The sequence below is a fragment of the Podarcis pityusensis genome (assembly GCF_964106645.2).
Source record: "Podarcis pityusensis genome assembly, chromosome: 9".
Classification (NCBI taxonomy): Eukaryota; Metazoa; Chordata; class Lepidosauria; order Squamata; family Lacertidae; genus Podarcis; species Podarcis pityusensis.
Genome location: NC_138034.1, coordinates 34,811,883 through 34,827,421, shown reverse-complemented (window position 1 = coordinate 34,827,421; position 15,539 = coordinate 34,811,883). Strand labels below are relative to the sequence as shown.

Below are 15,539 nucleotides of genomic sequence, written 5' to 3'. Positions count from 1 at the left end.
AATGCATAATATGCTTGCATTATTTTAGTGTAACAAACACAAAGAGAGTTCATGAAATGGGAGGCTTGGTTGCATAGTAGGAATCCCGGTGTCAGCATTAATTAAAAAAATACAAATTCAATTTTAAACATTTTTTGTCTAATAACAGAAAGTGTTGTTCCATCTTAATAATGCTATTTTACCACCATATCTGTGACTATATAAAGTTCAGGCGGATCAGAACTGGCAAGTTGAATTTTAATCATGAGATAGCTCTGCTTAAATTATAAACAGAACTGGGAGCAATGGTATGAGGAAATAGAAATAAACTGCAAAGAGAAGGAAAGTTAGCTGTAATTCCTGCATTGTATGGGCTTGGCCTCTATGACCCTTTGGGTCCCTTCCATCTCTACAATTCTATGATTCTATGAAGGAAACTAGAAGCAGGAGACTGAAATAAGGTGGCAAAGGGGGGGGGGGATATTGTTTCTAGAATAAGTTGTATAATACATCAAAAGTGGTGCTGTATCCTATAACTTTTCTGTGCCTGGAGATATTTTCTGACTGGACAATAGGAAATGGTTCAAGGGCTGTTTAAGTGGGATGCTGAAGAGAAGGACACAGACAGGCTACAATTAGGTTAAGGTGCAACCTCTACAGCAGAAACTTGTAGGTGTTTCAGCCACAAGCAATACCTTTTGAATGGTCCATCAAAGCAGAGATTTGCCAGGAGAGGGAGGGGGAGGCTCTTGTGAAAGGCCAGAAGCACTCTTCCCTGGGAAATGTTTTGAAACTACTCATAATTTGATGCAATCTGCTGCACTCCAGAAAGCAAAAGGATTTCTCTTCAGAAGTGCCTACAAAGGATGCCCCTCTTCAAAAAGGCATTCATGGCTAGGATGCTTTAGAGATATCAAGCTCTGAAGAGGAAATCCATCTGGGAATTAAAAAAAAAAATCCCACAGAAGTTAGAACAAATGTGGCTCAGAATTTATGTACATGAATGTAACCTGAGTTTATGTCCATATTAGCTTTGATAGTTTTAAAGGGGGATTAGACAAATTCAAGCAACTCAACTGTATCCAATTTTGTGACTCCACTCACAGAATGCCATTTGATGCAGTAGAGGCTTTTTGTGAATGGAAGGTAGGGGAATCAATTTTAACAGATTCTCCCTTTCCTTTGCAGCCTCCTGTGCTCCTCCAAATATGCTGTGGAGAGTTGAAGTAGCATGGGAGAGGTTTGCATGAGGGAAATTGGTTCACTCTTGATTCCGCTCATAGGAGGAAGGCACAAGAATTGCACTCCATACCAGTTCTTGTGTTTATGCAATGTGATGGTGGAATCTCAAATCACAAATGGATCCAGGCAATCAAATTCAAATCTGTGGGCTCCTGTTCCCTTTGGCAAATAGAGCTGCTAGTATGGGAAGAACCCACACCCATGGAATCTTTAAAGTTCCTTGAAACATATCTGAAGCTTACAATTTGAGGCTGGGAGGTTTCCCTCAGGACAGTTTCATGTGTTTCATGAATCTCTCTCCCCACCCCCGCACAATTGGGTTATATGGAGTAAAGGAACACGTCTATCTTCCTGCTTTGCAGCCAAACTTGAAAAGTACAAAAAATGGATGCCCTAGCCATTCATGTTTCCACTTCTCAGCACTTTGCATACTGTGTGCATCTACCTGGAGACAAGAAGAATGAAAGCTTGATGCTCCTTATAAAACACAGTGGTTGGTTTTCTCTGTGCTTCCATCTTGACTGGGCTTTGATGATAGTATAAATGGATTGTAAAAGCACCGTCACCCTGATGGAGCACAGCACTGTTTCTTTTTCTCTTTTCCTTTCTTTTTTGGCAAACTTGTAAATGCCCGATACTAAGATTCGTTGTGTTATGTGTCTGGGTCTGCCTCAATAATATTTATCATGATGAAATAAATTAGAAGAGTAGGTATAGGGAAAGAATAAGAACTGTCTTCCCAAACCATCATGCAAGATGTTAGTGGTAAAGAAATATATTGAAGCGCAGGGTATAGTAAGCACAGGGTTTAAGTTATAGAGGGTATTATTTCTGAAATACTGACAGCTCAAAGTCACACATCTCTCCGAAAGGCATGAAAGACAAATACACAAGTAGAACAATCCAATCCAAAAATACTTAGACTGTTATTCACTATTAGTCCACTGATTTCAATGAGCCTACTCTACTCTTAAGACTAATGTTGGATATCACCCTTATCTCAGAATGCTAGAGACATTTTGATTTAAAGTATTATTTATTCAGAGGAGACCCTTCACAAATACCCTGTCATGTTTACCCATCGGTTTGTTATTTACTTACTAATGATTTCAACCGGGCAAATTAAGGAAAAATAAGAAATGCCACATTAATACATTTGCAACAGTTTGGACTTGTGGGGAGTCACAACCATGCAGAGCTAGAGAACAGAACATCTACTGCCACTCTCCATGTAACACTATATAAATAACACCTGTACCTTCAGTAAGAGGGAAGGGGTAACTGTTGGTGGCAGTGGGGTATTAAAGGCAGAATAGGCCTGTCCCGCCTTGTCCTGCCTGGAACAGCTGCTCCTGGGCAGATTCAGAAACATAATTTTCTGCCAGGAAACATGGGATTTGTAGCTTCCCGTTAATATTAGTTGGGGTGTGAGGAGAACAGAGAGTGAGGCCAGAAAAAGTAGAAGCCAAAATAGTTAGCCAAATAATCATTTTCAAGCTATGCTTCCCACTTTCAGCAGAGGAAATGATCATTTTCATTCTCCCTACCAGAAAATGATGTTCCTCAACATACTCTGGACTTTCAATTCCAATTAAGGAGATACTTGCCCTCTCCTATTGCTAGTGAGCTCTCCCTAATGCCCATTACCTTTGAGAACATGGAGGGGGCACATTTTTCTATTCTTGGAAAGCAGTTTGGGGAAACTGGAAGAAGAAGAGATATGTTTGAGGGTTTTGTTTTTTTTTTAGTTTTTCTCAAGGAAACTCAAGGAGCAAAGAATTGATCTCAAGCAATTTCTAGGAAAGCTAAAAAACAACAACCCTGTTTTTGAAAGTGAGGCTTCTCCAACCACCACTAATCAGGTTCACTTAAAATGTCACTCATCCTTCCCATTCTAGTAGGGATGTCCTACCCTGCGTTTCTGCTATATCATATTAGTGCAAAGCAAAAACTGTGATCTTCGTATCTCAAAGTTCAGGTGGTTGATATATAAACATGGTTGCCTTAAGTCTCTAATCCAATTTGTACAACATTGGCTTTATTATACTAGAAACTTTTTTGGCACTTGCTAAGTTTAGAAGTTAGATCATTTTCCATTAAGGTCTGACAGAATGTAAAACTCTAAGAATATTCCCTATGCTAAGCAATATTAGAAGCTGAGATTTAATTCCCCAGTCAATAAAGATTTAGGACACAGCAGGCAACCTCAATGATAAGAATTTATGATTTACATAATTTACATGAAGCTTCTGTGTTTAAAGCCTTTTTGAGACAGATGAGAGTGATGTAATTCTCTACATGCACAGAGTAAGTTACGTGCGTTCAAAGCTTTTTGAAAACAATGATATTCAAGCATGCACATAAAGAATTATAGATATGTCACAGACTTTTGTTATTTATAATAGATAATGAATTTCAGCGAGACGTGCAATTTGCACTTAACACTCTTTGAACATGTTTCACAGTCTTCTAGAATCATCGAATCACAAAAGGAAGTGCTTTCTTCCAAAGCCAACCACACCTAAGTAAGCAAATGGAATGGTGGAGCTCCCTAGTGACCTATGTGGATCCTTGCAGGCAGTGCTTTAAAAAAAATAAAAATAGGTACTCACCATGAAGTTGTTACAGTAAGTGCCACATTTTTTAACAACAAAAAAGAGGCGCTGCATACTTTTGGAAAAAAGCATCCCTTGCAGACATGGTGGATTTGATGAAGCCCATTACTGTACATTCTGTCATCACACCACACTCACACAAATTTGATTATAATTTTACTTAAGAGCCATTTAACATATTACATAGGCAAGCTCACATATGCCACTGAGTTAACCAATCCTGGGTTCCTGACAAATGTACATGTCAGAGCATGTGTATTCAATGTTGTATTTGCACTCAACAGTTTGAAGTAATGATATTAACTTATAATATCACAGGTGAGCAGCTTAAAGACATTACTTCACGAACTCCCTTAAGTTAACTTATTTTAAGATGCAAGCCACATCTTTGTATAAGGTTGCTTTCAGTTATTGGGACCGCGAGAGTTTTTTAGGCTTAAGAAGATGCAAACACACATCAGTATTCTGACAGAATGTTAAGACTCCTGATTAATTTCAATTTGAAAATTGATTTTACAGGCTTTACAGAGACCACAGACCTGCATCTATACCACATTTAAATGTCAGCTCACATAATAAATAGCAATAATTGGTTTTAAAGGCTAACAATCTACAACTGAATGTATTGTATATTTTTTCATGCATTTATCCAACTGGAAAAGTGAATTTATGCAAAAATCAATGTCAGTATATGTTTGTTGTGTTTGCACATGGCTAGCTCAGGCAAAATCATTTCATTTAAATGTCAGAAGTTTACCATAGGCACCTTTTCCAGCTTGTTTTACGACTGTATAGATCTCAAGCTAATGCTTATGTTTACAAAGAATATATATATATATAAATCAAACATTACTATAGAACACTTGCATTTAACTCACATGGAACATTTAAGGAAGCAGTGAGCCTACTAGGTGTCACTAGAATCAATGGCTAATGAAACGGGAAATTCAAGAGCACAGCTGACATTCCTATATATCTGAAGGAGCATCTCCACCCCCATCATTCAGCCAGGACACTGAGATCTAGCTCTGAGGGCCTTTTGGCTGTTCACTCACTGTAAGAAGTGAGATTAAAGGGAACCAAGACAGAGGGCCTTCTTGGTAGTCGCACACATGCTGGGGAACGCCCTCCCATCAGATGTCAAGGAAATAAACAACTATCTGACTTTTAGAAGACATCTGAAGGCATCCCTGTACAGGGAAGTTGTAAATGGTCAATTTCTGGGAACAATTCAAAGTGCTAGTTATGACCTACAAAGTACTATTTGGTTTGGGTCCAGGCTATCTGAAGAACTATATTTCCCTAGATGTGCCTGCCTGGGCTTTGATATCTTCTGGGGCAGCCTTCTTCTCGATCCATCACCTTCACCTGCACATTTTGTGAGGACCCTCTTAGTGGCTCCTTCCAGATTGTGGAACTTCCTTCCACTGGAGTCTATACAGCCCCTTCCCAATGCTTTCCTTTCACTGGCAGGCAAAGATAGGACTTTGACTATTACCTGGCTGTTATAACAGGGTCTTCTGAGGGCGGATGTTGCACGTTTTATTTTGTTGTGGTTTTAAATCATTTTAAGTATTAGAATTCAGTGTTCTTTTAACTTGTCAACTTTTACATTTTATTTTACTTTCTTTTTTTCAAAAAAAATCCACAAACATTTTTATAGTGATTGGTGTGTTTTTAGTTGTATCTGTTTTAATTCATGTTGTGAGTTGCCTTGGGCCCTGCACTGGAAAAAAGGTGGGATATAAAATAAACAAATAAATAAAGCAAGTGATCTCAGTTTCCTTTAGAACAGTGTTGCAAGTGTGCTGCCAATTCACCTCCTTATCACATCATTTTAACAACATTGGGGTAAATGCCTGAAAAGAGCCTATGTTTTAATCACTAGGTTTACTGGTTTCCCTGAAACCTGTGATCTAAAATACTGAAGGTTTATTTATGTATGGTATTTTCACTCTTTTTCTTATTCATTCAGTTTACCTACAAATATATGGAATAATTTCCATTTAAAGGTCTCCACATTGTACCACACAGTCACAGCAGTCACAGCAAATATACTGTGCATTTCAAAATACACAAAAACCATCTAAAATATAGCAGCATGTGGTTGGCAAAAGGCCTAAGGTTTATTGTTGTTGTTGTTGTTTTTTAAAAAGCTCGTATCTCGAGTGTTTCAGTATTAACACATAGTGAAGGAATCTGATTTACAAAGCTCCATTTGTAATCTTCATAACAGTTCTCAAGACATAGTCAATGAAAGATGCATTCTACTTCCACAAGTAGGATTGCAAAAAGAAAAAGAAAAAGATTTTGAGTGTAGAATTTCCAAAATCTATCAGTGACTCAGAAGTAATCAGTTGTTACAATCGGAGCTTTTTAGTCAGGCATCTTGTGTGTATATATTGAAGTTATGAACACAAATATAGCTGTTAGCAATTAGCATTGCTATATGCTGGTTAAGTGAAACTTCTGGATGATCTGGAAGACAAATAATTCCCTCTTTATCTAAAGTTTGTTATTGGTTCTTTGTAGAAAAAAGATGTGCTTCCAAATGCTAGGGCATGTCTACTATGTGAGACTATGGGAGTTTTGAACATCGTCCTCCTCAGGTGTTCAAAGGACTTCAAATACTTTACCTCAGTAATCCTTGCAAGATCCATGTACTGAAGACCCTCCAGTATTAATACTCTCCTATTTCAAATGAATACTCTCCTATTTCAAGTGAAGCAGACAGAAAATGACCTGACTTCTAATGAATGAATGGCCCAAGTGAAGGAATATTAATTGTTGCACAGCTCACATAGTACATATCTACTACTGTATACCAGTTGTACTCTTTTGAGTATACAAAATGCACACATTTCTCAATAGCTGTCAATGGCATTCCTACACTTTTCGATGACTTACTTTCCTGTGATCCCACAATGTTGTTTTAAAAAAGGTGTAGGAAACCTTTGGGCCTCCAGATGTTGCTGAACTACAACTTCCATCAGCCCCAGCAAGCATGGTCAATGGCCACGATTAGTGGGAGTTGTAGTTTGGAGAGCGAAAGGTACCCCATACCTGGTCCACAACCCACACATAATGCAGCTACTTGACGGAAGCTTAGAATGTTTGTCTGAGCATTTAAATGGAAGAGGACTCATAACATATATATACTACTTTAACTTCCATGGAAGAAGAGAAAATAATGACAAAAGTTTATTAAAACTTGATGTTTTTTCTTTTCTTTTAATGGTACCTGCTTCTAACTCTTGAGCACTATTATGGGTATACCATTTCATCGACATTATTTCTCTGAAGATCTCTCTAAATGCCTACATTACATTTTTATTTCACCTGGTCACCAATAGTATCTTTTGAGGTCTTTGAAGTAGATGGAAAGTGAACAAGGAAAAATGATACACAATAGAAAGTACATTATAAGAGCTCAACATGAAAGACAGAATAAAAAAGACAGGTCAAGAGTTACAAAGGAATACTATAGTAATACTTAAATGTGCTTATTACCTTTGGAAATGAACTTTATGGTGGAATCATCTAAAATTGTACTTCACCCCCCCATCATAATAGTATTCTTTCAACTACGGAACAAAACGAACCAGAATTCCTCCAGGGAAGGCATTTATGTATGGCCATCAGTGCACGGTATCATTTACATTATATTTTCACATAAAGGACATTCACTGAAATCAATTTCATTGTTCAAAATATAGGCTATTTTAAGAATATTTAACTGATTCGTTTCCTTTGATGCATTCCAAATATGTCAAAAACATTATTATTAGGTAGGGCGGGTTTTTTATTTTTTAAAAAGACTGTCTTCAAAGATCCCTTATTTTGATACTTATGGTTTAACCAATACAACTGTGAAAATATACTATAGCTTAGTTGTTCCTGTCTATGACAAAGCAGTTGTACTAAGCAATTCTATAACAGAGATAGGATCTTGCTGAATCCTTCTCAAAGACCATCATCCAATTAAAGTAAAGAAGAGGAAAAAAGCAACTTGAACATTATTTTTAAACTAGACCACACACACTGCATAGATATAGAGGTGAAACTGTACCGACTGACTACATGGAGTTGGCGGAAATGACTGGCAGAATCCGAGACCAGGGAGAAGAGTGGGTGAAAGAAGACTGGAAGAAATTTAAAGACTATTTACAGAAATACTGTAAAATTAATGAATGTTAGAAGGATGTTGGATAGAAACTAAGAGGTTTTTAGCTGTAATGCTTTAAGAGATATGAAAAAAGGTCTACAATTGGGTAAAAGCTTAATGGTAAGGATTTGCTGAACTAACAAACTGAATTGGAATACAAAAAAGGGAGGTACGAGGAGGTCCGGGGAAATAAGTGTAGGGAAGATAGGTTATGGAAAATTAATGTTTTTCTTTTAACTGTTTTATTTCATATGTTTCTTTTTATTTTTTATTTTTTTGCTATATTTCAAAAACTTTATTTTTTTTTCTGTATTCTGTATTTCTTGTATTTTGTTGAAACTTTAATAAATATCATTAAAAAAAAAAAAAAGAAACTGTACCTTTTCTTGCCAGAGTCAACAGACACTTTCCAGTAAAAAATAAATCTGAAGAAGTGTGCATGCACACAAAAGCTCATACCAAGAACAAACTTAGTTGGTCTCTAAGGTGCTACTGGATATATATATATATATATTACATGTGAAACTGTACAGATCACTAGCAACATCTAACAGTGTTGTATTAATTGAAGTCAAAGGCTCAATGACATGGAGGGGAGCACTGTACTTCTTCCATAATTTCTGAATTACACATTCATTAAAAATGAACTGTTCATGCTAACCATAAGAATTAGCATTATATCTAATATAATAAAAGTCTAATTATATCATGCATTTTTCTTTCTTTTTCAATATTGGTAAACTTAGTCATAGTGACTGCTCATGGACTGAATCAACATGTGGGTAGGACTGTTCTGAATCTTCCACTTGATCCCTGGCTTGTGCCAACCTTCTATGTCCTTCTGCACAGCACAGATGTAGCATTCAGGTTTTCAGCTGTATAGTCCAAGGCTTCCTTCCTGCAAATATTTGTGCTGTATGCCCATCCATCAGAGCTGGCACAAGCCAGCATGTGCAATGCTGAGGATGGGGCATGTCTGCACAGCCCCGCTCTCCTCTCACATGTTCCAGAGAAGGTTCACCCATTAGGTGGAGAGAAGCAGCTGTCTCAGGCAGTGGAAGTGCAAGAGGCTGTGCCCCACTCATCCCACCACTGCCGGAATGCCCCCCCATCAAATTTTAGCAAGAGGGAGATGTTCCAGCATCTGGTGGTACCACTCATTTTACCTGCTATTGGGGCAGAAAAGATAAATTCCAAGGCCTTGCAAAACACCCTTCCTTACTGAGTTAAGTGAGAGGGAGTGTTCCAGTGGTGGCAGAAGTGGGGGGTAGGTAGCAGACAACAACAAGTATGGGGTAGGAGGTGACACATACCCATTTTGCCTCAGGTAGCAAAATGGGACGGGCCACCCTGTCATGTTCATTCAGTCTGCAACCGTATTAGAACCATATTTAACTGTTTTTATAGGCAGAATTGTTTTTAAATAGTTGTATTGTTCCTGTATACAGTGGTACCTTGGTTCTCAAACTTCCGTTCCAGAAGTCTGTTCCAAAACCAAAGTGTTCCAAAACCAAGGCACTCTTTCCCATAGAAAGTAATGCAAAATGGATTAATCCATTCCATACTTTTAAAAACAACCCCTAAAACAGCAATTTGACATGAATTTTACAATCTAAAGAGACGATTGATCCATAAAATGAAAGCAATAAACCATGTACTGCAGTCACACAACCAATCAATCAATCAATCAATCAGTAGCTGAACTGGGTTTCACACAGTCACAAAAACAAAACAAAAAAGCCACAAAATAAAGCAAAATAAATAGCAAAGACAGGCTTCGCCGTGACACTCAAAATGGAAGTGTGGCACTCAAATCGGAAGTGTAACACTCAAAACAGAGCACGTTTGGCTTCCAAAAAGAGTTCACAAACTGGAACACTTACTTCTGGGTTTGCAGTGTTTGTGTTCCCAAGTTGTTTGAGTACCAAGGCATTTGAGAACCAAGGTACCACTGTCAGAAGTATTTTTAATTGTTTCATTGTGGAACTGTTTTTAATTGTTTTCATACTTGTTTTATGGCTGAACTTGATTTATTTGTCTTATAATTGCATATTTTATTATTGCAACCCACCTGGCAGTCTGGATTGTGGGCTCATGACACCCATAAAAGCTTGCCTAATCTTGCCCCACTCCTGTCTCTCTCCTGGAAATCACAGTGGCACCCTGGTAACACCGCCCCATGCTTTGCTGACGGCTACAACCGTCTAGTTTGTTTTATTAATTTACTCATTGAACCAGACAGGCATTTCTGATATGTGGCCTCAGAGTCCACTCTCACATTCTGTCGATGCCACCTAAAAATACTCAGCATGAAGTTAATTAGCCAGTGATGGAGATTAAATACAGATAAAACCATGCATTAGGGCAGCGCTTCCAGCACTGATACTCATACCAGTGAATAAGGATGCTCCATTATTTATGTATTATTATGTATTATGTATTATGTTTGTTTGTTTTAAAAAGTATACCCTGCTTTTCATCATATTGTTTCCAAAGCAGCTTACGAAATAAAAATACTATGACTTTATGCGTATTCGTGTACAGTGAATTACAAGACTTGTTCCTTGAATATTCTGCAGCATTTAAGAACCGAATGACTACTGGCTGTTTGTTCAGAATAAATATGATTGTATTTCATAGGGTGCCTCAAAAACACTTCTGTGTTATATCTGATGGACAACTCACAGTTCAAGTCATGTTGTTGATTCTCCTCCACTTTACAAAGATGTGTGTGGAATGTTACTTCCATTATTTATAATAAAGCCTTGTTATTTGTATTCACGGTATTCAATCAATTCTGTTCTTATTGACTTTCTGTTCTCTGCCGCTTCCATAAAGTGAAGGGACTACACATTTCCATCTGTTTAAGTGATCAAAGGAATAAGTTGTTGCTGCTTACTTATTTGTTGCAAGTATGGGACTTTTGTTCACTGCTGTGAAAGGCTACCTGAGATCATTCCCTTGATGTTTATTTCATAAAGGTATGCTAATAGGGAGGTGAAATTACTTTTTATATCAACTTTAAAAACAACACACAAAAATCATACAAATAGTAAACACAAAATTACTGTTGCTATAAGAAGCATTCCTAGTCAGAGTAATATTGCAATATGAGGAAAATACACACAACACATAAAGACTATAATAAGAAAGAAAGAAAGAAAGAAAGAAATTATTCTCATCTTCTGTTGCACATATGCATGGAAAGTTAGTGGGACTATGCCTCCTGCCCTCTCTCCCTGACCCCTATGATTTCAGCAAAAGTGATGATGGGACTTGTTCATACAGAATTCCAAATTGTGTTCAACGTTCTTTGTACATACAGCTGTACACAGACAGAAGTCCATTTTGGAAACTTCTGCTGAGTATGTGGCAGTTGGGATCAGGGCCTGGAGAAAGCACACAAGCCATGGCACAGCCAGGATCATATCTCACAAAATGACTGCTTTCAGTGGTGTCCGCACATTTTGCTTCATAACTTTCATTATATGACATAGGTACAGGGGTAGAAACTTACTTTTTTCTTCTTCTAAAAATAACTCAGAGTCTCCTCAGCACTGGCTCTGGGCCTGCTGCTACAGCAGTATCCCCTGTACCACTGATCTTGGTAAACCCACAGAATAAGCTTCTAGCACATGTAATTTCACCTCTCAAGAGATCATCCCTGAAAGCTGCCATTTCATTTTTGCTCTAGTTCTGCCGTGCTTTGTTATTGTGACCACTGAAAGAGATTGGGTGAAGTAGGTCAAATTTATTCATATGAACCCCAAACCAATCTGCATAGGGCACGCAAGATGTGCGATCTAACTAATAACCAAACTAGGTGAACCAAACCTTACAAGAGTAAGAGGTTGCCCCTCCTCGCACCCCATCCTTTCAGGAGAGTAGGGAAGCCTTCCTGCTCCACCGCCTCCTAGGGCCCCACAGCTCCAGGTAGGTGTTACTGATTGACCCCAAGGGTACTCCCTAACCATACCAGCCAGTCCCACAGCCATGTAGTCAGATTTCCAGACTACACTCTTCCCCTATAAGTACTCACCAGGATTTCCCACATCTTTCTGCTAATGTGGCCAATTCACCTGTTTAACAACTACTCCCTGCTAAACACATCCACTGCTTCATCAGTACACTTCCATTTCATTTAAAGCTTGTCCAATCAAGTTGTGCACTGTGGTGATAAAAATTTTATACATGAGAGCACCAAGTAGATTTCAAACACTTCTAATCGAACATAAATGTTTGTAATAGTGAGAAAATTGGGGAAGTTTCATTAACATTTTCTCCTTAAGCAAATGTGCCTCCTTTCAGAAATCCTTCACATGATTTCCCCCACCATTTTCTTTTCACCGGGGAGCTGTACAGAGAGATGGCATGCCACCCTGAAATATAGTCAAGCAGCAAAACGTATTCACACCTGTCAATCAGATAGTGGGAGCAGTACTTTATTCTGAGCCTCTTTGCAAATAGCTGGACGTTGGGTACTAAAAATACTGTTCTTCCTAGTGATAGAGATGTCATTAAGCAGTCCGTAAGATACAATTATGTGAGGATGTCACTGAGCTCCTATGAAGTTCCTTCAAAGTAAGGACAATGTTTTCTGAATAAGATTTCGCTCATTCTGAATTAGCTTAGTTTGCCCTCAATTACATTAATTTACCACATTATGAGACATATATATTTATCAAAATGTGCTAAACACATAGCTGATCAGGGCTATGAACAATGTACCAGTGTCAAATAGGTAAACTTTAGAAAGCATTGTTTTTGTACTGAAAATGGAGAAAATTCAGCACAGTCCCATTAAAAAGTATTTAAAAGAAAATTGATTTTTGAGCTGCAGAATCCAAATCCCTATTGGCTTAGAGATGCCAAATCATAAAACTCACAAAGTAATTTTCAGTCATGTTTGATTCTGAACTTACCATCTTCAGATGACAGTCAAGGCTCTAATTAACTACACTGCTGAAGAAAAAAAATCTTCCCTACTAGGAAATGCTAATGAAACAATAGTGATAATTAATCATGCCAGTTTCACACTCCTGTCCTGTCTACATATTTAAACAGAATTTAATTGCCTAACTGACTTCAGAAAGGAAACTTAAAGGGAATCTGAACTCCTAAAGACCCTGAATCCCAAACAGTTGTATTGAAATGTGTATTTTCAGTTGTAGACTCACCCCCGACCCCTATATTCAAATATTTTTCAGGCTATTATTTTTCATGGTCCATAAACATATGGCAGAAATTCTCAAGCACTGTGCTAGTAAGCCTCCCTAAGGGAAAGCACAATCAAAACTACATAAGCTTACTAAAATAAAGATAATTGTAAGCAGGTTACCCAGTAGCCTGATGCATTCTTATAGATAAACAGGAGGTATATTCTGGTGCTACTGATTTGAAGAAAAGAAAACTAGTTTTTACAGATTAATTAACACTAAGTACTAGGATCTTATGCATTTGCAGAAAGGAAGTAAAACAGAAGGTTGTCCTGCAGCATATTCAGAAGGGTGGGGGGAAGAGTCTGTGGCATATAGATATTCTCCAAGATTAGGAATGATGGGAGAGCAAAAAAGATAAGAGAGCAAGATCCACTACAGTCTTCCAACTATAGACAGAAGGATATGTCAGTTTTGGTTCTCTCTGTTTCTTATTTTCCCATGCTTAACTTTGGTTCCCCAGGTTTCTGTAGGACTTTGCTTTTTTAAAAAAAAATCTTCATGCAAATTCATCAGCATTTTTGTGTGAATTTCTCCTCATATATTTATGCATACAGTTTTGACTAACGTACACATTTTTTCATGCAATTTCCTTTGCTATATTGCATTTCTGTATGTTATTTCAACTAATATTTTTATGCACAAGTTCCAATAATAAAAGCATGTTTGTAAGTACAGTTTGGCTGGAGAACTGCATTGCAAATTTTGGACAAATGTGAATTTAGAAAGTTGGCTCTGTTTCAGTTCACATATTGTTTTGGGGTGGGTTTTGTAGATTGGGATTTAAATGTGCACAGATCTGAATGCCAACCCAGTAGATAAGCCTTCTGCAAACAGATGTTCTCCAAATGTTTTCCCACTCAGTCCCAGGCAGTTTCATCAATGGTCAGGTGTGATGGAAGTTCAAGCCCAAAACTTCTGGAAGGTGCCAGGTTGGGGGGGGGGGGACATGAACCCTTCTCCTCCACACCAATCACCTTTGCATGAGCAGTCAGTAGGTGCAGAAAATTTCTCCATCCATGCTATTTGTTATTGGCTTGATACTAGCATTTGTGAGATAGAAGATAGTTGGCAAATATTCCATTATCTTAATAAATACTTAAACAAGGGTGGGCTTCTATTGTAGTGGGCCTCAGTTCAAGAAAAGTTGCAAAACTGTAAGATCTGTTTCAAATATTACACCAAGGTTTTTTGAAATCATACATTCATATAGAGCAGAACACAGGGGTAAATCTGGGAATAAAACTAGAAATTGTACTCACGAAATGCTCTATAGAATTCTTCCAGGCCTAGGTGCTTGTCACCGTTATAATCATCATATTTCAAGAGATCGAAAAGAGAGCAGTCAGACAGATCCTTGCCAAGCTCATCCTGTTTTATTACCTGACAAGAAAATTATAACCATGAAATTACACTGGAGCTCTAAGAGTTGAATGGAATAATTAAGTATTCCTAATATCATTTAATAGATCATTTTAAGGATGCTGTAGGGCAATGAACTAGAACTGTGTAAAGTCAGAAATTTCAAGTTGCTTTGTAATTATATAGTGCCATTCATAAAAAAATTAATACATTTTCATTGACTATGCACATTTAGATTTGGAATTCTATGGACATACAATAAGAGCCAACAATGAAATACAAACTATGCATTTTGGATTGTTGAAAGGCATTTTTTTGTCAGGATAATCAGTCTCACCTTTATTATAGATACTGCTCCCCGAGAACTAAGAGAGTCTAATATATCCTCATCATGCATGGAAGAAGAATAGCAAGCTCTTCCTTTCTGCCAGTAGCATTCTAATGCAAACGTCAGAGTGTGGCACCTAATATTTTTTGAATGCGGTGATAGTTATCCAAGGGCAATTTCCTACCACTTCTTCTCCAGTATGTCACCCTTTCCCCCACTTCTTGTTTGGTAGACCCTCTGGAAATGCCTGAGATGTGGTGTGTGGTCTACTGTGAGAGCGAGGGATCAGGAAAAATCAGGCAACTTTATCATCACCATTATAGGCCACATAACTTACACAGTTACTAAAACTACCTTTGTTGCTCAGAAAGACAACCTATATTGGAAAAGAGGTAGGTGAATTACGACCCTCTTGGTTGTCCTCAACTTCTCAGCGGTTTTTGCTATAAACTATGCTGTCCTTCTGGACCACATGTATGGGTTGAGAATTAGAACACTGAATTAGGTTGTTTCTGACCCCATCTTACGAAAAGGTACCAGGTTAACTGCTGCCCTGTCACATGGGAAATATCCTGTAGGAAATTCTACAGGGTTCTGCCTTAATTCCCGTGCTTATTAAACTTTACACAAAA

At 37.8% G+C, this 15,539-nt stretch overlaps 1 protein-coding gene across 4 annotated transcripts in view; it reads right to left on the bottom strand.

The window, feature by feature from the left end:
* The window catches only part of FSTL5 (follistatin like 5), a 323,917-nt gene that overhangs the window by 123,357 nt on the left and 185,021 nt on the right, over positions 1–15,539 (bottom strand). For all 4 annotated transcript variants that reach the window (XM_081021706.1, XM_081021708.1, XM_081021707.1 and 1 more), the window contains one exon: positions 14,480–14,600. In XM_081021706.1, the coding sequence (XP_080877832.1) occupies positions 14,480–14,600 (121 nt within the window). The remainder of the gene's footprint in view (positions 1–14,479; positions 14,601–15,539) is intronic.